At 37.2% G+C, this 22,496-nt stretch overlaps 1 protein-coding gene across 1 annotated transcript in view; it reads right to left on the reverse strand.

Annotated features, from left to right (window-relative positions):
• The window catches only part of Ilk (integrin linked kinase), an 81,852-nt gene that overhangs the window by 42,025 nt on the left and 17,331 nt on the right, over positions 1-22,496 (reverse strand). The window contains exons 2-3 of the mRNA XM_081727892.1: positions 6,842-7,007; positions 3,339-3,531 (exon numbers count right to left, since the gene is read on the reverse strand). Of these exons, the coding sequence (XP_081584018.1) occupies positions 3,339-3,531; positions 6,842-7,007 (359 nt within the window). The remainder of the gene's footprint in view (positions 1-3,338; positions 3,532-6,841; positions 7,008-22,496) is intronic.

Raw genomic sequence — 22,496 nt, forward strand, 5'->3', positions numbered from 1 at the left:
GTGACGAAATCACTTGACTAATCCATACCAATCTCAAGTCATGTTCTACTCGGAACACCTCATATTGTGATCGTACAATTCGAAACTAAGGTACTTTGGAGGTGCACTGTCCCGCCCGTCTCATTTCTGTTGATACTGTAAGAGAATCCTCCAAAATCAGGACGTTTGTGATACTGTAACATCCTTAGTTTGCCACAGTAGATAGATCTGAAATTTGTTATGCCATTTGAAAAAAATACAGCTTTATGTTGGACTGGCAGCTATCTATCTGGTGGTATTGCATAGTATGTCGCTCAATGTATTCCTACCGATATTTCCATGGTACAATTAGCATTTTTTTTGTATATTAATTTAAAAAATACAAGGGCGTTTCAAGGTAAATGATTAAACATTATTTCAGTCAAATTTAATTTGTAAAGACTAACATTGCTAATTACAGACTATTTTTCAGAATACAAGTGACATATAACTACATAGGTTTGAAAAAGACACCGGTAAAATTAAAACATTCAAATTTCGTTCATTTCAAAGAACAGAAACAATGCTTCCCCGCGACAAATCAATGTGGTAAGAAATATAAGATAGCCCAGGTATTCAGCACGATTACCACATCAACGTCTAAATATCCCTTATCGGTCTTCTCTAAATAGCAACTTTGGGAGGTCAAAACTGAACTATTTCGAAGTATGCAAAATAATTTTCGAGCCATGAAGACTCTAAAGTCTTCTCTGTTGACATGTCGAATGCTTGTTATAGTTTTGGGTTGGCATGGAGGTATTCAAACTTGACTAAAAGCAAACTGGAACAAATGTCGAGAGTACTCAGATTTGTCCACTTGACACTCAATATTTAAATAAATACTAAAAATAAAATATCTCGAAAAGTACGAGGGGGAAGTCAAAAAGTTCTCGGAATGTCGTAATTTTGGCATTTGTGATGCAACCACAATGTATCTTGTGCAATGCAGTCCTTAGGTTGCCTAATTCTGAATTTGACAAGTATGAACACGTCTTAACAGGCAGTATACGAATAGTGTAGCTGAACGGAGGACAGTGTAGTGATAAGTTGGTGCAATTTTACAGATGAAGCAACGCACAAATATCAAATTCATGTGCAAATTGGGGAAAATCTGATTCAGAGACTTTGATAGCCTTAAAAGCAGTTTAGCACTATCGAATGTTTGGCTCTTCCCAAAGCTAAAAATGGGCCTTTTTCCGTTTCGCAAACGTAAAAGAGATCACAACCAACGCGATGGATCAACTTCGGAATATACCAAAAGAGGCCTTTCGTCGGTGTTTCCAGCAATCGCAGGAGCAGTGAAGCAATTGTGTGTTGTTCCAAAGGTACGTATTTTGAAGGCGACTAAGGAAATGTATACTTATATTGTGGTAATAAGATATCTACAACAAAATTCCGAGAAGTTTTTGACAGCCCCTCGTATATAATCTACCATTATACCCTTTATCCAATAGACCTAAAAGAGATTTACAAAAGTTTACAATGAAATCGCTAGGTATATGTGTGTCAAAATATAACAGTTAATCTGCAGAAAATATACAGGGTGTCTACTGACAAGTAAACCTTACGTTTGGGTGAATCGAGTTGCTGACTGAGACACATATGAGAAAGTAGTACTAAATGTGGTCAGTATTTCAGTGAAGTTGTAGGTGCGAAGCTCCAGGGGTTTAGGAGATACAGCTACCAGAACATCACATGGAAGTACAGAATAGTCTTCATACAGTTGAAGGTAAAAGCCCTGTAAGACCTCTTGTAACGACAATAGGTGAATAACAAATATATGGGTACATAGTAGGACTAGGGGGAAGTGATATAGTAAGGGTATACCTGACGGCGGCCATCTTGAAAGCCGCCATTTTGAATTAAGGTTAAGTTTTTAAAATAGGAATAGGGTCATGTGATACATGATTTAAGGCGCAAATTTAATCAGAAGAACAATGGTGACGTTAATTTTGATTTACGCGCAATTGGTAAAAAGTCACAGGGAAATTAAATATTGTTGCACCATATGTATTAGTCCTTATTTGCTATTAATAAGGTGTCAATGTTATGCGTTTTGTTTAAAACTTTTGTCTGATTCAAAATGGCGGATTTGAACATGGCCGCCATCAAGGCAACTCTTACCATAGACCTAATATTTATCCACCTGCTTTTTATTTAATTATTATCATTAACACAAAATTTACAAAGTGGGGTAAAGGACTAATACATGTGTGCTGCAACAATATTTAATTCCCCTGTAACTTTTTACCAATTGCACGTAAATCAAAATTAATGTCACCATTGTTCTTCTGATTAAATTTGCGCCTTAAATCATGTATCACGTGACCCTATTCCTATTTTAAAAACTTAACCTTAATTCAAAATGGCGGATTTCAAAATGGCCGCCGTCAGGTATATATTTACTATATGACTTCCCTCTAGTCCTACTATGTACCCATATATTTGTTATTCACCTATTGTCGTTACAAGAGGTCTTACAGGGCTTTTACCTTCAACTGTATGAAGACTATTCTGTACTTCCATGTGATGTTCTGGTAGCTGTATCTCCTAAACCCCTGGAGCTTCGCACCTACAACTTCACTGAAATACTGACCACATTTAGTACTACTTTCTCATATGTGTCTCAGTCAGCAACTCGATTCACCCAAACGTAAGGTTTACTTGTGAGTTTCATTTTCAAAATTCCAGTATATTTCCAGTTAATTCCTGTACGTAATACAATGATTTTTTTTAAAGTTCTTTAGGAATAATCATACTCTTGATGATTTCAGGTTTGTAATTGTTTTATTTTATCAAAAGTATATTTTATTTTTAATAAATTTAGTTAACCTTGATTTTTTTGAAATAAAATGATTTTTAACATTTTTTAAAAGGGCCTCCCAACTCCCCTCACAGCCCTCTACTCCACTCATTGCTTTAAATATCTAATTACAAAATGTATACAACTCAATGCTTTGGAAAAATTTACAATCTCAATGGATACAAAATTGTTTCTAAGACTATTAAAACAATTACAAAAAAGTATTGTTGACAAATTACCAGTTTCCTTTTTTTTTTCCAGTATGTGGATCAAAATTCCAGTATATTTCCAGTATTTTCAGTATCAAAATTAAATTCCATTATAATTCAAGTGTTTCCAGTATCAGTAGACATCCTGATATACCTACTACAGACATGAAACTAGTAACGTAGTGGGCATGTCGGGACACAGCAACAAGACAGTGTTAGCACATGGAAACGGTTTACTCTATAGCTTTCAATCTTATTATATAACACAAAAGAAAGAAATAAAGAAAAAAAGAATCAAAAATACTAACCATGCAACCGCTTCGCTAAAGTGCCTCTTGCTTTATCAAGCGGCGTGTCTCCATCTTTGTTGGCAAGAGATACAAGAGCTCCGTTATTTACAAGATCTTCAGCTACACTTTGGTATCCCCAGAAGCAGGCATAGTGTAATGGCGTATTCCCATGTTCGTTCGTAAAATTAACATCGGCTTTATTTTTTAGTAGCTGAGAAAAGAAAGAAAACAAAGAAGAAAAATAAATGAATACAATCCTGAATAATGACAAGCACTTAGTATCAATAGCTTTAACTTAAATTACGAGTAACAAAATCTGTTTCTAATTTTAGGTATTGGTTTCTGGTAAGTTCGTTCGCTTTTTTATTTTCAAAAATGATATTTAAAGCAACACGTTAAAATAATTTATAGCAACGCTTCTCTTCTCTTTTTGTTACTCTATCCTTCCTCTAAACTTCTGTTCATAGTCTTTTGTGTATGCCAGATATGATAAATATAGGCATTTTAAATGTGCTGCTCTTGTGTTTGAAACAAGGTTCCAATACTGCTAGACATTTCTGTTGTGTACAGAGAGAAAGTGCTATTACTTAAGAGCCTGCCTTACTGAAAATAATACAAAATTTACCACGTTTCTTTTGCTTGTTTTTTATAAGCTTCTTTTAAAATAACATTATTATTTAATTTTAATAACTGTATGTTAAAACTAATTTGTTTATTACAAACTAAATACAAGTATTATTTAACCGCTTCCCGGATTAACCAGAGTTATTTCGTTTTACTAAGTAGGTCAGTTTTGGTCAAATTTTCTTCCCAAACGTGACTATGTTGTACACGAAATATTTCGCAATAAATCACAAAAGAACGGTCGAAGAAACAAAGTGCGAATTTACTCGTCCTGGTCCAAATTGAAGCAAATGCGGAAATCTTAATACTCGGGTTGCTCCGCTAAGACCTGGTTACTTCGAATAAAGTGGACCGGGAAGTGGTTAAAAAGTAGTTCACAGGCTTCCAAGACAACATGATGCGCAATCAAATGCAGTTGAGTTCGCTCCTCTAGTCGCTTCCTTAACTTAGATTTTGGGGGAAATGTTATTTTGGCAACACTATAATTTCTATGGATGGCAACACTGAAAATTCTTCAGATTCATGTTTTCTGTTGTAGAATAATATTATCTATGATTGTGGTAAGTTGCATTTCATTATCTCCTTTCACTTATGAAAAACAAGCAAAAGAAAAATGATAAATTTTGTATTGCTTTTAGTAAGGCTCTTAAAAGAACTGAATACACTCATACAACAATAGAAATACAACACTCACTCACTCATACAACACTAGAAATAATAGACGTGTCAACGTACCATATTTGAGATTACAAAATCACAAAATAGCTATGAAGCCATGAGTGTGAGGTTGTATAATAAATTACCTCTAGAACTGACACAACTACCTATGGGTAGCTTCAAAAATAGATTATATTCTTGGTTAGTTAAAACACCATTTTATTCAATAGATGAGTTTTTTGAATACGATAATATTTAATTTTTGTAAGGTAATAATATTTAAGTTATGTTATTGTGGTGAACTTTAGTACTTTAGCACTTATTGTGTATAATGAACAATCACTATTGCTGTACATTATTGTAGTAAGTTATAATTTGACGTTGTCTATGGCTATGTAGCTGATTCGACAATAAAATTTATTATTATTATTATTATTATTATTATTATTATTATTATTATTACTGTACGTTTTTATGCTTTAAGCTTTACGAAGCTTTAAAGTAGGGTTTATATGCTGTAAGATGGAGAATTTAACCTCTAAGAATCCCAGTGTCGGTTGTTATTACCAATATTCTTTTTTTGATATTTGAACAATCATCCGAATAACTGTTAGAAAAAGTATCCGTTACCCGAGTAATTGTCCGAATAATGAATATTGTTCGAACATTCGAACAATGAATTAATCGAATTTTAAAAGCACTTCTCCAAATCTTCCGAGCCAGTTAGCACTGTACGACATTTGTCAAGTGATGCGTGTGAAATCTCAGAACTTTCAAGTGATGCGATCATTGCTTAACCTTATAATCTTGGTTTCGTTCAAAATTGTTTTGTAGTTAGTACTCTCCTTCATCTTTCTGTAAAGTATAGTTTCTTTAAATGTTATACAGTTGAATAACTACCGTTTGTGTGTGTTTATTCATTTCTTTTACTAAATGATAATACAGCTAAATGCTTTCAATGACAATATGTCAATACCATCCTATGACAAGAGAGTTGTTGTCTTTTTTGAATGAAAATGAAATCTTTGAGTTTAACGTACTACGATTATGCTCTTTAGGCGAAGGGAGACTGATGATTAAGGCAAGTGAATGATGATGGAAGAATAGGTGGAATGAGAAAGTGGGAGGACGGGAGTACACCAAGAAAACCTATGCACACGATATTGTCCACCAGAAACTTACTTGGTCGAGAATCAAACCAGGGACACCATGCAGCAGAAGTAAGCGCTTTACCACTGAGACACCGTGCTCCCTTGTTTTTTGAATGGTGCTGCTACATAATTAGAGAACAATTAGATCTACGCCCCAACACCTGTAATTAACACAATCGAAGTGGACTACCATGTTAACCTTCTGTCAATCTGCAAAATCGTCCAGATGGAATGGGTTAAGAGGAGTCAGAACTCCTTCTCTCGAGAAAAAAGTTTACAGTATATAAAATGTCATCTTAAGGGTCTTCACTACAGCGAAATTAAACTACCGCTAGGGATGCGCACGAGACAAGATTTGTGGCTGTCTCGTCTCGAAAATGTGCTGTAAAAGTGATGTCTCGACTTGAAAAATGTATATTTTTCTATTGGAAGAGCCGTGTCTCGACTCGAATTTTGTCAGGAAAATCCTGTCTCGACTCGTCTCGTGCGCATCCCTAACTACCGCTTATTTTAGAGTTTTTCTGTAATATCTTCAAAACAAATACAAATATTCGAAAAACAGAAACGTAGTGAACTAGAAAATACGATTTTGCATGTGATACCTTCACCACAATTCACGCATCTGCTTTTGGTATGCCGCTATTTACAGAATCCGCAAAAAATGCTAATTATATCTACAGTTGCAAATCGAAAGCAGATATATGAGTTGTGATAACGGTATCACATGCAAAATCGTATTGTCTAGTTCACTACGTTTCTACTTTTCGAATATTTTTATTTGTTTTGAAGATATTACAGAAAAAACTCGAAAATTAGCGGTAGTTTAATTTCGCTGTAGTGAAGACCTTTAAGGCATTTTCAAGTATTTTTTTTTATCATTTTCCCCTGTAAAGACATATCGTCCTTCTGAATTAGTTTTTTCTGTAGATGGGCTTGCACACAAGTGAGTCATTTCTAGGAGCTAGAATCGTCAATAATTTGATGACACTGGAGTCATTCTGTAAGAGGTCATTAGCAAGTAGAGACAAACTTACGAAACCAAATGTGACCATGTGACGATGAAGGACCAAAAATACGATAGAATCTTACCATATGCACTATATCTTGATGTCCATGGGCTGCTGCTAAATGAAGAGGTGTATCGTCCCCTCTGTTTGTAGCATTGACTCTGGCTCCTCTTTGAATAAGCATTTCCACGATTTTGGAGTGACCCTCCTTGGAAGCCCAGTGCAAGGGACTGAACCCATGGTCATCACTGAAACAAAAAAGAAAGATTTCTTTAAATATAAGTATCTACAAAAATAGTGATTGTGATTTAAAGAAAAGACAATTAACTTTATTGTTTTGATTATTCTGTCTACAGTCCGGATCTGGTTTCTTGTGACTATCTGAATATTTGCTAATGAGTTAAAGCTTCTACTTACAAAATAACAGTTATTACAACAGACTAATTCTCTTTAACTTCTGACGTACAGGAACAACGGAATTTTCGAATTTTCAGGAAAAATTAACTACAAGGAGAGGAAACGGCACAACACTAAAATAAGCGTTCATTTAGTGTTTTCTATCGATGAACATTTGAAATTTTAGTAATTTGTTTAAGTCGAATTTAATCAGGTGAAGCAATTTAATTTATTATTGGGCCTCAGCGCCCTTATTTGTACTTAGAAGTTTATAAATTTCTAAAATAAAAACATATCCAACAAATTGTCAAGACATGGATCTGTAGAATTCTAAGAAGACAATGTCTGAAAATTATTACCATAACTACTTCGGCAGGGTATGCGAATCTGATATGTTTAACAATTAGAAAGGAAGAACTTGAAAATGAGAGTTTGAGAGCTACAAGTGATTATTACGAGGCGCGTTCGGAAAGTAACCTCGGATTGGTCACTGTGCGTAAAGCAGTGGGGCCAGCGCTACCATCTTTGCACTGAGGCGTGCGCGGTAGATCAGTCTGTATCCAGCAGTGATAGAGTGAAGGTTATCTGATCACTAGTTCCACTTTTGTAGAGCCTCAAAATGTGTGCTGCAATAGAAAACCCTACCAAGTGCGAGCTGTTATATGTTTTCTTACGGCAAAACAATATTCGGCAGCAAGTCATTATCGGGAACTTCGTGCCGTGTGTGGATAAGGTGTAATGAGTGAAGGAGTTGTTCGTGAATGGGTTCGTTCATTTACAAGTGGATGAACAAACACTTCCTTAGAACGAAAGCACAGTTCCATTGAACAAGGCAACACATGAAACTTCACAGTTCCATGTGCATGAACGAATGAAGAAAATGAAATATTTCGCGTCCAATGGTTATGCCCTGTAGGTGCAAAATACAGATGCTTAATGAAGGTGAATCATTATGACAGAACTGGCGGAAAGAAAAAGTGATAGGAGCCATGAATACGTTGTTGTCCACCATAAACTTATTGGCATGGGAGAGAAATAGCGATCCCTCGTACCAGAGTTGAATGCTCTACCACTGACCCATCGTTCCTGCCTCGTGAACGAATGTACTGGAAGTAGTTATATTTTCAGTGACCAAGTATATCAAACCACAGTATAGTGTAGTCAACATGTATTTACAGCCTATTCAAATATTGTTATTCCTTCCTTCCCACTGTCAATTCTTTAAATAGTATATATAAATTAACTATACTATGCTGTAGTTTGATGTCCTTCAGTCGCTGGATAAATGACTACTTACAATATATTCATTCATAAGGAGAAATACGTAGTGGCTCAGTGGCTGAGCGTTCAACTCTGGTCCGAGGAATTCCTGTTTCTTTCCCATACTATGTGAGTATAGTGGACAACATCGTGTCCGTGGCTTTTCCCGGAGTTCTCCCACGTTCTCTCCTGTCAATTCTTTCATAATCATTTACTTTAATTAACCGTGTCCTTTGGTCTACAAGGTATAATGGTCATGGGATGCAAAATTTTTCATTCTTTCATGCACAGACACCGCTCTGTGAAGTTTCATGTTGAATAACCTTCTTCACTGTTTCTGTTTGTTTGTGTAAGCACATCTAAATAGTTTCTTCAGCAGAACTTTGCTTTCGTTCTTCGATTTTTTAGGGTGAAGGGGGGGGGGGGGAGGCGAGGAGTTAGAAACTACATGCAAGAGCTATTCTATGTAGTGGGTTACAACAAAATTTTCTTGTCCTGTAGATCTGTTTTGGTCTCGTTGCTGAGTTTCTCACAAAGTTAAGGGCACTTCTCAAACGCCTCGGAGTCGTGAGAAACGTCTGGAATTTCGCTTTCAGTGCAACAGGATAGAAACTTGTATTGTAGATTTGATTTCCTAAGTCCAAAAAAGTATATGCTACGTGCTACTGATGTGTTTTCAAAAGCTATAAACACAATTATATTATTATTATTATTATTATTGCAAAATAGCAAAATTGTTTACATGCTACTAGTTCCTTAAAAGCGTTCATTTTGCAACTACTGTCAAATAATTTGAATTTAGAAATCGGTTCCAGCATTAAGGCGGATTTTCATGCAAGCGTCCGTTACGTTCTTTGGTTGCGATGTGGCTGAATAGAAAATTGAGAAAGTTGTTTAATTATGTTTCTACGTGTAACGCAACTTTCTGTTGGCCACACACAGAAATTGCAAGCAACGAACGCTTGCATGAAAATCCGCCCTTATTGTAATATATGGGTGCAAAAATTGGGCACTTAACGTACTTGTAGGAGTTAGCAGGAATACATGTTGATAGGATCCGACTAGTGTTAGCCATCTGAGCAGAAAAGTTCATTCTCAGATTTTTAAAAATGAAATGAAATTTTGAGTTTTACGTCCCACGTTATGTCGTTAGGCTAAAGGAGACGGTGATGATGAGTAATGAATGAAATGGTGGAAGAAAGTGGGAGGAAACGGGAGAACCCCGAGAAAACCCACGCACACGGTGTCTGTCCACCACAAAGTTCACTTGGTGGGAGCAGGGTTTGAACCCGGGACACCAAACACCAGAGGTGAACGCTCTACCACTGAGCCACCGCGGCCCCTCTCCGATTTTTAAGATCGATGTATCCGTTATCATATGGTACCAGTTTTACTCTTCACTGAGGCTGGACTATCTAATATACAGGGGTTAGCTTTCAGAAGTTGCAAGTAAAATCACAATTTTGCGAATGTGCAATAACAATAATAATGATAATCGAAAAGGAGTCGCAAAACTGTAAAATTTTACTTGCAAATTCTGAAAGCTAATCCATATAAATTAGATAGTCCCGCTTAAGTGAACAGTAAAACTGGTAGCATATGGTAACGGGGTACATTGATCTTGAAAATCTGAGAACGAAATTTTCTGCTCCGACGACTATCACTGGTCGGGTTCTATTAGCTTGTATTCCTGTTAAGCCCTGGAAGCACGGTAAGTGCCCAATTTTTGCACTCATATACAGAAGCGAAGCGTAATCCCACAAGTAGGGTAGGCCCGAAAAACTAAAAACACAAATAGTTTTCAATGCATCATAAAATGTTTTAAAATTATAGTCACAAATCTATTTCCCTTATTCAGTTAAACAGAATCTATTTATTTTGAAGAACTTTCCTAGCTGTATTTCTTACACTGTTCAAAGTTAAGTTTATGTGCATGCATACATAGTAGTTTTTTGTTGTTTAACACAGGAAACACGCAATGGGTATTAATGAAGTAATTCCATTTAGCTCCACTACAAATATTTAAGTGCAGTTCATATTTTCTTCTATCTGGAATTTGCAGAGGGAATGAGGGGAATTTTCTCCTCACTTACTGTTTTTATCTCCTGTATATTTGGGAATGGAGAGAGAGAAAAAGCAAGTACATTCTTACACTTAGAGGTCAAATTTCTGGGATAAGCGTTTGTTACTTGCATCTCCCACTTTAAAGTAAGTACAAAACTGCATTTAATTAATGCATCACATGATAATGACCACTAGAAATGTTAATGCTCAGAAGGAACTTCATTTGAACTAACGCAAGATATTTAATATTTATTCTGTGCAGTGGCATATTTAAGGGGCTAGTTTCCAGGTTTAAGCACTCATCGAAATTTTATCGCAACTTTTTATTGTTTTATATACTTCTGTATATTGCAGAATTTTCACATTTCCAGGAATAAAGTTAGCAAAGCACATCCCGGAACAAGCAAAGCCCCCGAAACAAATTCGTAAATACACCATTGATTCTATGAAATGGAAAACTGAACTAAAATTACATACAAATAATATTATTTTATCCTGTACGGTAGTGTTTGGTAAATTTATATATATATTTAATGTATTATATTTATATTCTACACGCTATTATGGACCAGGTCCCATGTAGAAAAAAACAGCTACTCTGAATAATTCCTGAGAGTATATACCTAAATTAATCAAGTTACCACCAATAGAAATACATAATTTTGCACAGAAACTTCTTACTCTGTGTTAAGGATATCATTTTATAACATATTAACATTGAAAGATGCCTTCAACACTAAAACTAAAGTCCCAGAGGCGAGCCTTCGGACCTTCCCAAGAATGCGTGCAATCCCCAGCGATGGTAGCTTCGCTCCCTGAGCACCATAGTCCGTAAGTCTGTCTAGCGAGCTGGTGAAGCTCAGACAGAAGGGCCTCCAAGTGTTTCCAATCTACTATTTTGTTACCGAAAAAACCGAAATTTTGAAGTATTGACTTTATTTTATAAGAAACTAAAGATAAAGAAAATATACGGTAGAAACCAGGGTAGGCCCAGCCTCATAGTACGCTTCGCCACTGCCCATATATTACAACAATGGTTGAACAAATTTCAAATTGTTTGACAGTAGTCGCGACAATGAACTAGTAGCACATATTGTATGAACTTTAAGGTGGTGATGATTATTTTGTACCTATTAGCATTTTGGGATAATTCACAACTCATCAAAATTACGGAAAATTTATTACCATTTTCTTTATGTAAGAAACAACAAAATTCTATCTACTGCAGATTCTATTGAAGTGAAATCTGTGTCTCATAATTATGCTCTTTAGGCTAAAAGAAACGAATGATTAAAAAAAGGAGACGGTGTGCGCTAAAGAAGACGGTGATGATCAAGGGCGCCGATCTTGCGGGGGGCGGGGTCCCGGGCCTCCCCAAAGCTCACATAACCCCCCTGTATTTTTATGAATATGTATTTTTCTTGTTATATGTATTTTTTTAGGGATGCCCTCCCACCAAAGTTAAATCGAAATCGGCTTTGTGATGATGAGAAATGAATGAAATGGTGGGGTGAAGAATGTGGGAGAAAATGGGGAACCCCGAGAAAACCTACGCATGCGGTGTTTATCCACCACAAAGCCACTTAGCACGGGATGGGACCGAACCAGGGACCTCACGCACCAGAGATGACGGCTCTACCACAGGCAATGCGAACGAAACGGAAGAATTATGAAATAATCGTGGAACGAAAATGAGAGAGAACACCAAGATAATCTACGGACACGGTGCTGCCCACCATAAATTCTCATAGCCTGGAATAGAACCAGGAAACCTCAGGTCTAGAAGTGAACGCTCTCCATTCACCTACAATGTTCCCGACTTATGCAAATTCTAGAAATACACTAGAGTCTCATTGGCGATTTCCTTTAAAAGTTATAAGCTATCTAGGAATCATTGAATATTTACCACATGTCCACAAATACATTTTTGATTTAAAAAAAATATATATATAATTTAAGGTTCTTGCCAGGTTCCCTAGATCTAAGTCCTTATTTAGAAGTCCAAAGTTACTTGCATAATTTTTCAAGTTAATACTTACGCATGCAGACATGAAATGGCATTTTAACAAAGAAAAGATATCTTTGGAACTGCACACGCAATAGTAAACATGATTATTGTTTGCATACCGGTACTGGTTTAATGGAAAGAACGTGCTTCGAATGAAGAATCGTGTCGCAAAAGTTCTTGGTTTTATCAAAGGAGTGACTTCGACTTCGTGTTATTCTGTAATTCAGTTCTAAACAGTCAAGGCTAAAACCATGAGAACCAAAAATTAACTGGTATATGTAGGTCACGAGATTGCGCGAATCTCGTTTAAAATGTATTACTTATTAATATCTTTAGGATTAAATAACTCCTCTTTTCGAAACGCCATAACTCTTCAAAAATTCATTTCAAATGGTTCACCCGTTTCCTCGTGACGATAAGACCAACAACCTCAAAGTCATTTTTATATGTAATAATAATAATAATAATAATAATAATAATAATAATAATAATAATAATAATAATAATAATAATAATAATAATAGAATTTGTGCCCCTTCTCATGTTAAAACTGGAGTTTCCGGAAACCTATGGCGAAATTTCGGGAAACGCTCGGGCATACGACCACCAGTTTTTAATAGAGTTTAGTTTCATATCCCTGATATATTTCTAATCATAAGAAATTTCAAGATATGACCATCTCTAGATATAACAATTGCAACCTCCACCTTTTTTCTTGCCTTCTAAGGGGAATTTCCCTCCCCCTACCGAAACATATCTTTATTTATTTTAAATGAGAAACCTAGATACTAATTTTTATGTCTCTAACCTTAAAAGGTTTCTAGATATGACCATCTTATTGGTATTAGAACAATTGTTAACCCCTATATTTTTCTTTCTTCCCACTTTTTTCATTCCTTCTAGGGGACATTTTATATATACAAACGCTGAAACATGTCTAATTATTTTAAATGATAAGTCAAAATACCGAATTTGACGTGTCTCTCACGTTAAGGGATTCCAAATTTGACGTCTAATATTAAGGGATGGCCACCTTATAGGGGATATATATATATATATATATATATATATATATATATATATATATATATATATATATACACAGTGGCGCCGTAAGGGCGAGCGGTGCCCCCGCCCCGGGCCCCACTTTGTGGGGCCCCCGACGGTAGGTAAAAAATAATTACTAAGGAACCTTGTTAGCATGAGCCGTATAGACCTAAGGGCCGTCAAGGTTTATAATCCACACCTTCCCTAAATGTAAACGCAATTAATTGTCAATCAATATTACACCAAATAACGGATGAAACAACAGAAATATCTGTCTAATAAAGCTAATCAGTGCTGGATTTCCATACAAGCTAAACAAACCATAAACTTCGGGCCTTACTCTCTTGGGGACCCGAAAGAAATTTAGAAAAAACTGAATGTAGATTAAAAATAAATAAAATAAAAGTTTCATTATCTTGGAGGCTCCCAAAGAAATTTAAAGGAAAAAGCTCTGAATATAGGTGAAAAATAAAGTAAATGTTTCATACTCTTGGGGGACCCCCAAAGAATTTTAAAAGAAAAGGCTGAATGCAGGCGAAAAAAATAAAACAGACGTTTCACTTTCTTGGGACCCCCAAGGAAATTAAAAAAAAAAAAAAGTTGAATGTAGGTGAAAAATAAATAAAAGTTTTACTCTCTTGGGGGCCCCAAAGAAATTTAAAGGAAAAAATGTATGTGGATTAAAATATAATGGAAGTCAAAGTATACGGTGTTATTTACATTCTAAGGTCTTATGATGCAAGTAATGGGGCCTCGTCTGCTAGCCTACTTCCTAAAATATCACTGTTTATTTATTTATTTATTTATTCATATATCAGTTCAAGAGAAGGGTAGAAAAAAGGGATCAACGTATATAATGCTTTATTAGGGTACTAGCATTCTGTTCCTAATTAAAAGCTCTTTGGTGCAGACGCTATAGTCGCTGATTCGCTTGTTTTCCTTCTGTCTTTATTCTTTTGCTCTTGACAAGTCGAATTTTCAGCGAGCGAAACCCTTGTTTTTTGGCGTATGAATTTACATTTTATCCCACAAATTTAGACTGAAGGAAATTTTCAATAAGAAAACAAGTGTTCAAATAATCAAAATACTTCAGCATTATATTTAATTCAACTGCTTTTTCTCATATGGAACAGTTGTCACAAATCATTTGATTTGTTGACACAACGTGATTCTGTTCAAGTTCGGGAAGCACTTATTGATTTCATCTCTGTCGAAGAAAAGACTGCTGAGAGTATTTCTGCTGAAATACTGAAGAAACTTCAATGTAATAGGCTTGGCATTAAGATTCCAGAGGCCAGTCTTGTGATAATCAGGCTACAATGGCCGGGCAATATTCTGGAGTTCAAACTTTGATACGGAATATAAGTCCTTTGGCCATTTTCGTTCCTTGTAACAATAATTCATTGAACCTTGTGGCTTACATGCTGCGCACGTTAACGGTCTGGCGGTCACTTTGTTTGGAGCAATGGAACGTTTTTGGTATTCTTCTTTTAGATCTACTCACCGATAGAATGTGCTGCAAAATCACGTAAAGATTGGTCTGAAACGTAAAACTGACACTAGATGGAGTTCAAAAGAAGAAGCTTTGAAGACATTTTCTAGTCAATTGGATGAAGTAATTGATCTGTTGGAAGATCTGCGTGACACTTCGATTGAAACGCTTGATACTAGAGGAGATGCTGGTCTTCTTGCAAGCATCCAGTCATTTAATTTTATCGCTTTACTATATTTCTGGTCTGCAAATCTCTCATATATTGATCGGATCCAAAAATGCCTTCAATCTCAGGATATGAGTTTCAATCAAACTCTTATTCAGTTACAGAACCTGGTTAACACCATTAATATCTGGAGACTTGAGCTGGGCAAGGAAATCATATCCACAGCTGAAAGAAGTTGCAGAGCATGGAACATAACTGTGGGTATACACAGTAGAAGGAGATGCATGCCTGGAGAAGCAAAGAATGAAACCTAACTGGACAGGCCGAAGTGAAGCGCTCTATCAATGAAATTCTAGATGAGATGAGACAACAAATGATCATTTACTCAGATGCATGACCTGAACAGCAGATTTGGATTCCTGTGTTCTATGGCCAACTTTGAGCAGCAGTGAGATGATGAGAGCGAGGAAAGGATAAAAGCATGTTGCTCTGATTTGGCTTTGTTCTACTCGAATGACCTGGATGGCTTATTATTATTTCAGGCTTGTAAGAATTTAATACGTTCTCTAAGGTGTGCTCAGAAAGCTAAAGAACAACTTGACTTTTCACCACAAGGTATCCTGAAATATGTATCTTCAATAGGGTTTGAAATTTACTAAAGTTTAGCAACCGCTCTTCAGATTTTGATAACACTGCCCGTATCTGTCGCATCATGTGAAAGGTTTTTCACCAAATGAAATTGTTAAAATCATACGCGTTTCACAATGAGTCAGGAAAGATTCACGGATCTGACCATTCTTTCTATCGAAAATGAAATAGCATCCACTTTGGATTTTGATAATATAGTTGAGACTCTCGCTGCTACCAAAGCAAGAAAGGTATTATTCTGAATGTTGGTGGAACATAGGCTAATATGGTAGTGGAACTATTGTCGAAAGTAGTTTCATGTTTCAAGTAAAGGCAATAAAATACAAAAGTACCGAAAGAAAATGAAATCTTTGTTTTACATCCCACGCTTATGCCGGTTAGGCTAAAGGGGACGGTGATGATGAGAAATGAATGCACAGGTGGAGTGAAGAAAGTGGGAGGAAACGGGAGAACCCCGAGAAAACCCACGCACACGGTGTTTGTACACCACAAAGTCCACACGGCGCGAGCTGGGATTGAACCAGGGACCCCAAGCATCAGAGGTGAACGCTCTACCATTGAGCCACCGCGCCCCCAAAAGTACCAAAAGAGTAATAAAAAACTGTCAAGATTTGTCAATTGACTGGTGATAGGTGGTAATGAAAAGTAGGATGGTATAACCCGTAGTAAAATTCTGTGCTCACATATTTAATCTCCCCAATTATTCAATATATTCAGGATTTTTTTGTTATAATATATTCTAATACTATCTTAGTAAATGGTAATGGAAATAGTCAAAAGTGACAGCATATACACATGACTGAATTATTAAATACAACATAATATAATCATAAAACAAGTGCAAAATCTGGAAACAATAGCAAAACGACAAGCAGGAGAGAAATATTCTAGTGCTTAACTATTAATTGATAATTCGGCAAAAGCAGCGGGACTAAACAGATCGTACATTATCACTGGAGAGAAACCGAATGTTAAAGTGAATAGGGCTAATTATAGGAAGAAAAATCTAATCAAATAAAACCCATTAACGTAAATTCAGACAGGTGAGACCGAGAAACTATGAATAAACTTAACCATATAAGAAATTGCGCAGGAGAAACACCAAAGGCGAGGACCGAACAAAAATATTCTAGAAAACAGAGCTTACATTTAAAAATCGCATCGGTTATATTATTATTTGCAATTTTTGCAATATCAGCACATTGTTACGTTTTATACGTAGGCCTACATTTGTCTCTAACTGTATTATTAGGAGCATTACTTCCACTATTCCATATAATTACAGTACGCGTTGATACTACGATAGTATAGGTATAGGATAAATTCTGGATTCTTGATTGTTACGTTTCTGTTGTGGGTTGTAGTTTCCGTTACACTTGTATCCCTAATCCTTTTTCTATGGTGTCCTTTGTTTAAAAATGAATAAAAAAGAAAATATGCAATGATAATAATCGAGGTCCAGTTGTATTTGTTTATTCAGTGGCGTATTTGGGGGGGAGCTTCCGGGCTTAAGCCCCCCCGAAATCTTACTTACTATAGAAAACTATATGCAAAATCTTGCATAATTTTCACATTTTCAGGCAAAGCCCCCCCCGAAAGTTAGCAAAACCCTCCCCGAAACAAAATCGTAAATATGCCACTGCCCAAATTATAATGATCTAAACACACACACTAACGGGGAAAGGGGGAGGAGCAAACAAAGAATTATTATGTAAATGAATGTCAAAAATAGAAGTGTATAAATCACCATTGTTTGCAAAGGGGCCCCAACCTACTTCACTGGCCCCGGGCCCCAGTTTGCCTTACGCCGCCACTGTATATATATATAAAGAAACAAACGCTGGAACCAGTCTTTCATTATTTTAAATAATAAGTCTAAATACCAAAATTCACTCTCTCTAACTTTAACAGATTCCAAGATATAGCCATTCTATTATAACAAGTGTAAACCCGCTCTTTCTTTCTGCTCCCCCCCCCCTCCGTTACAGGGAAAATATCAAGAAACGCTGAAACACTTATCTAATTATTTTAAACGGAGAATCCATAGACCAAATTTCACATTTCTACCTTTCAGAAAATTAAAAATGAAATGGAATCGTATGAGTTTAACATCCCACGATTATGCCCTTTAGGCTAAGGGAGACGGATGATTAAGGCAAGTGAATGATGATTGAAGAACTGGTGGAACGAGAAAGTGGGAGGAAACGGGAGTACCCCGAGAAAACCTACGTGCACGATGTTGTCCACCACAAACTTACTTGGCCGGCGAACCCCACGCACCAGAGGGAAGCGCTCTACCACTGAGCCACCGTGACCCCCTTCTACCCTTTATAGATATGGGGATTTTACCATAATAACTACTACACTAATTTCTTCTTTTTCTCGTCAAATTAAAAAAAAAAATCCTTAGTGATTCCTTATATCAAAAATTCTATGTCCTGTCAAAATTTCAAGTTTCTAGCTTAAGCGACTTGGCCTGGGAATTGATAAGCCAATCAGAATATATATAAAACTAGTGATAGCTTTCCAAAATACTCTTCGAGATAATTCACTAATAAAAATGTGGCAACTCACTGAGTTATACAGTAGCGAACTATGGATAAGAGAAGCTAAATATAATAGCGTTTAGAATTAATGCGCTGCCCACATATCATCCAACAGAATGTTAACCATCAGGCGACAGTTCTTTAAAGGCTACCATTTATTTATGTATTTAATGCAGAACTAGAATGAAACTTTTAATATTCCCTCCCCCCTCTCGAATAATATCCTAGATTCGTGAAGTTTCTCGAACCTTTTCTGCCGTTTTCTCAGACATGCATGACAGCTGCTTCTTCCTCAGCTACGCTGTCGTGCATAAAGTACAGAACTTAGCAACACTGTTCTACGTATCAGCGGAGGTAACTTGTAAGACCTATATTCCTACAGAGACATGCCTTCCAAATTTGGAAACAAACAACGCTTAGCTCATAACGCCTGACGTCACAAGCAAAACTTGCTGATGAGGCAATAAATGACAACACAATTCCAGCTGATCTACACAGCAGAGGATTTTACTGCTCTACACAGAAGAATGAATACTAACTGTTCAGTATTGATAACAAATTTCAATGTACTTTTTTTCTTCTTTCTTTTTGTTCTGCTAGTAAGTTATAAATGTAAGTCACACTAAGTTATTACATGCATTTACAAGTAAACATTAATTCTGTGGCGCAAAGGCCTAAAAGGGTATGGCACAGTGGCGTAACTAAAGGTTTGGGGGCCTCCTCGCAGACAGCGTGGAGTGGGGCTCCTTCTTTACATCCCACTTCACGATTTGGGCCCCTCTGATGGCTTGAGGCCCTCCCGCAATGCGGGGTCTGCGGGGCCCTTATTTACGCCCCTGGTATGGCAGGTCAGATGAAATGATATTTTTCAATTTAACGTCCCACGATTACGCCCTTCAGGCTAAGGAAGACTATCATTAAAGCATGTGAATGATGATAGAATTGGTGGAATGAGAAAGTGGGAGGAAAGGATTGATTTGATTTTTTGAGTTTAACGTTCCGTTCAGCAGCGAGGCTATATGAGACGTGGACCTACTGATTAACGTGGAATCCGAACCACCTGAGCTCCCGCCGGGAATCGAACCCGGGTCTCTGGGAGGAAAGGAAACACCATTGAAAACCCACGGACACGATGTTGTCCACCACAAATTAACTTGGCCGAGGATCGAACCATGGACCCCACGCAGCAGAGGTAAGTGCTCTACCACTGAGCCACCTTACCCCCGGCAGGTCAGATGATATACATTCAACTGTATGATGTATGATCAGTGCACCGGTCCCCAATACCATTACCTATGTCTTTTCAGACAAGAGTCAGTGAACTGCAAATTTTAGACCAGAGTTTGTTACCTATTATTATTATTACTTCAAGAAAGCTATCGAATGGCCAAGGAGTCGAGTCACTGTTCCGTCGGCCTTATTCTTGACCTGTAAGCAATAAAGTGAATTCTTATTCAGGGATAAAGACTCGCGCCGTAATCAAGGATCTTGAAGTTCGTAATTGCTGTAACTGACAGTTGACACACGCCGTACTAATGATGTAGTCAGTTGTAGTTGCTGATAAGCAGAGACCGGATGTTAGGCAACATGTGGATTTTTTCATGTTAAGAAATATCATAAATTGAACGCGCTATGGTTCATTTGGGGAATTGTTGAATCAATTTCAGCAAAATATATTTATATTTAACCCATTTTGCTCTATAATGCCTATAGATACACACATGAATCGGGAACGAACCAGCGACCCCTCGTACCAGAGACGAACATATTACTACTTCTAAACTACCATATGTCCTCAGCTTACTAGCTCCGCCCGCCCGCTTCGTGGGCTTCGTTACACTTTAAAATAGTTTTTGGTTCGTACGATGGAGATTAGCGTGGACCTTCCAGTTTTACGGTGGATTCTGAATCACCGTAATCACTTTCAATTTCATGGCTCTCACCGAGAATCGAACTCAGCAACGTGTGCACGCTAACTACTAGATCAGCGATGAAGGCATTTAAAATAGTTTTCGTTCGTCCAGCAGCGAAAGTGTATGGTTGCTTAGAACTAGAATTCAACTCTGGTACAAGGGATCAATCCCATAGATGAGTAGATATCATGTCCATAGGCTTCTCGGTGTTCTCAACTATGCTATGAAGATCTTTCTTCTCTCGCTTACGCGAGGTCAGTGCCGTGCCGTGGAAAATCAGCGCCCGGGGCGAGAGTATACGACGGCGCCCTCATATTCCAAATAATTTTTCCTTTTTTTCCTTTTTCTTTCCCGAATTTTGCGCGCCTTACTTCGGCGTCCGGGGTTGTTGCCCCACTCCCCCCCTGCACGGTACTGCGCGAGGTTCAGTATTCTTGATAGAAATTGTGTGAGCATGCAATTATTATTTCGTTTACTATAGTCAACCATTTAAGTCTTAGACTGTGTAAATGATAACAGGAAATGAAACTATACACTTTCCTTAAAAAGTAAAAGCAATGTACGTAGAATGGGTTATGCAAGCTGTGCGTGCGTAGCATCCTTATTCAACCACACCGCCTAGGCGTGTCTATCGATGCGACAAGTATGTTTCAAACCAGATGTCAAAATTCAACTCCACCGAACGTGGGCGAGCTACAAGATCAACTACCGCCCAGACATACAGACCAAGGGCATCGTATTGTCGACAGTTTAATTTCATTGCTGTTAAAATACAACTATAGTCTACTTTGTTGTTTCACAGTCAGGTGCATGTAAACATTACTTGTGCCCAATTGCTTTTTAGGGCACAAATAATTAAAAGATCTCAAAAGTCTTGCTCACCCAGTGACTATTAATAATTGGTTCTTGCGCCCCGTTTATTATCACTGTAAACAAGTGTCTAACAGGGAACTGTAGTCGCTTTAAAGGGAGACTAGACCAGCGTTTCTCAACCTTTTTTCCTTTGGGACACACCAAAGTACGTTTCAAACTTTCGCGACCTCCCTGCATGTATTTTTTTCCTAGATGCAAAAAAGCAAACACATAAATATACATACAATACCATTAAAAAAAAAATTATGGAACGACTATGAGATACAAATCTCACAAATTACTTAAGACTCTTGAAACATATTAACATAATATAATTGTTTAAAATTGTATAATTAGGGATGCGCACGAGACAAGATTTGTGACTGTCTCGTCTCGAAAATGTGCTGTAAAACTGATGTCTCGACTCGAAAAATGTATATTTCTCTATTGGAAGAGCCGTGTCTCGACTTGAATTTTGTCAGGAAAATCTTGTTTCGACTCGTCTCGTGCGCATCCCTATGTATAATTCTTCTGACTTTAATCGGGAAGAAAACACGAAAAATCGTGTTATTGAAATTTCTTTTTCTGTGTCCAGGGTTTCTTCCCAAAGAAAAATGAATAGCGTTAAAACTTAAAAGCAAACTTTCCAGCTTTAAACTTGGGAGACAAGTGTGAAATCAAGTAAATTGGCAATAAGTTTTTATTTTCTTTTAAAGGTAATTTCTTTGGGCAAAATCTTAGAAGACATTAAAAATCGCGCGACTCAACTGACATAATTCGCGACACAGCGGTTGAAAAACGCTGGGCTAGACTACCTATTAGAGACCTGCACGGGCCGAATGTTTCGGCCCGAGCCCAATCCAGCCCGAACGTACCTAGGCCCGGCCCAGCCCGGGCCCGAAAAGTTTGGGAGATTTTTGGCCCGAGCCCGGCCCGGCCCGGCCCGATAAGTTTTTCAAAATTCTTGGCCCAAGCCCGGCCCGGGCCCGATAAATTTTAAAAGTTTTTGACCCGACCCAGGCCTGATAATTTTTTTAAAAAAAATTAGCTCGAGCCCGAATTTTTCTCAAAAGTTAGTACTAAATTTGACCTAACCCTCAGAAACATTTTCTAAACTTTGGTTCACAACCTGACGCTAGCCTTCCGAATGGTACCATTGCTTCCTAGAACTTTGCCTGTCATCGAGAGAACAAAAACTCCATTCCCTGTATCAAAAATCTAACTTAATTGATTTTTAGCATAAAGTGAAGATGGTAATATTGTTTTGCGACAGGCAAAACATTCCCACCCCTTCTTTTTATATTTTGAGTTCAGTGAAGGTCAAGGTCAGAGCTCCATTTGCCGC

The sequence above is a fragment of the Thermobia domestica genome, chromosome 10, assembly GCF_964235325.1.
Source record: "Thermobia domestica chromosome 10, izTheDome1.hap1.1, whole genome shotgun sequence".
In the NCBI taxonomy this organism is placed as follows: Eukaryota; Metazoa; Arthropoda; class Insecta; order Zygentoma; family Lepismatidae; genus Thermobia; species Thermobia domestica.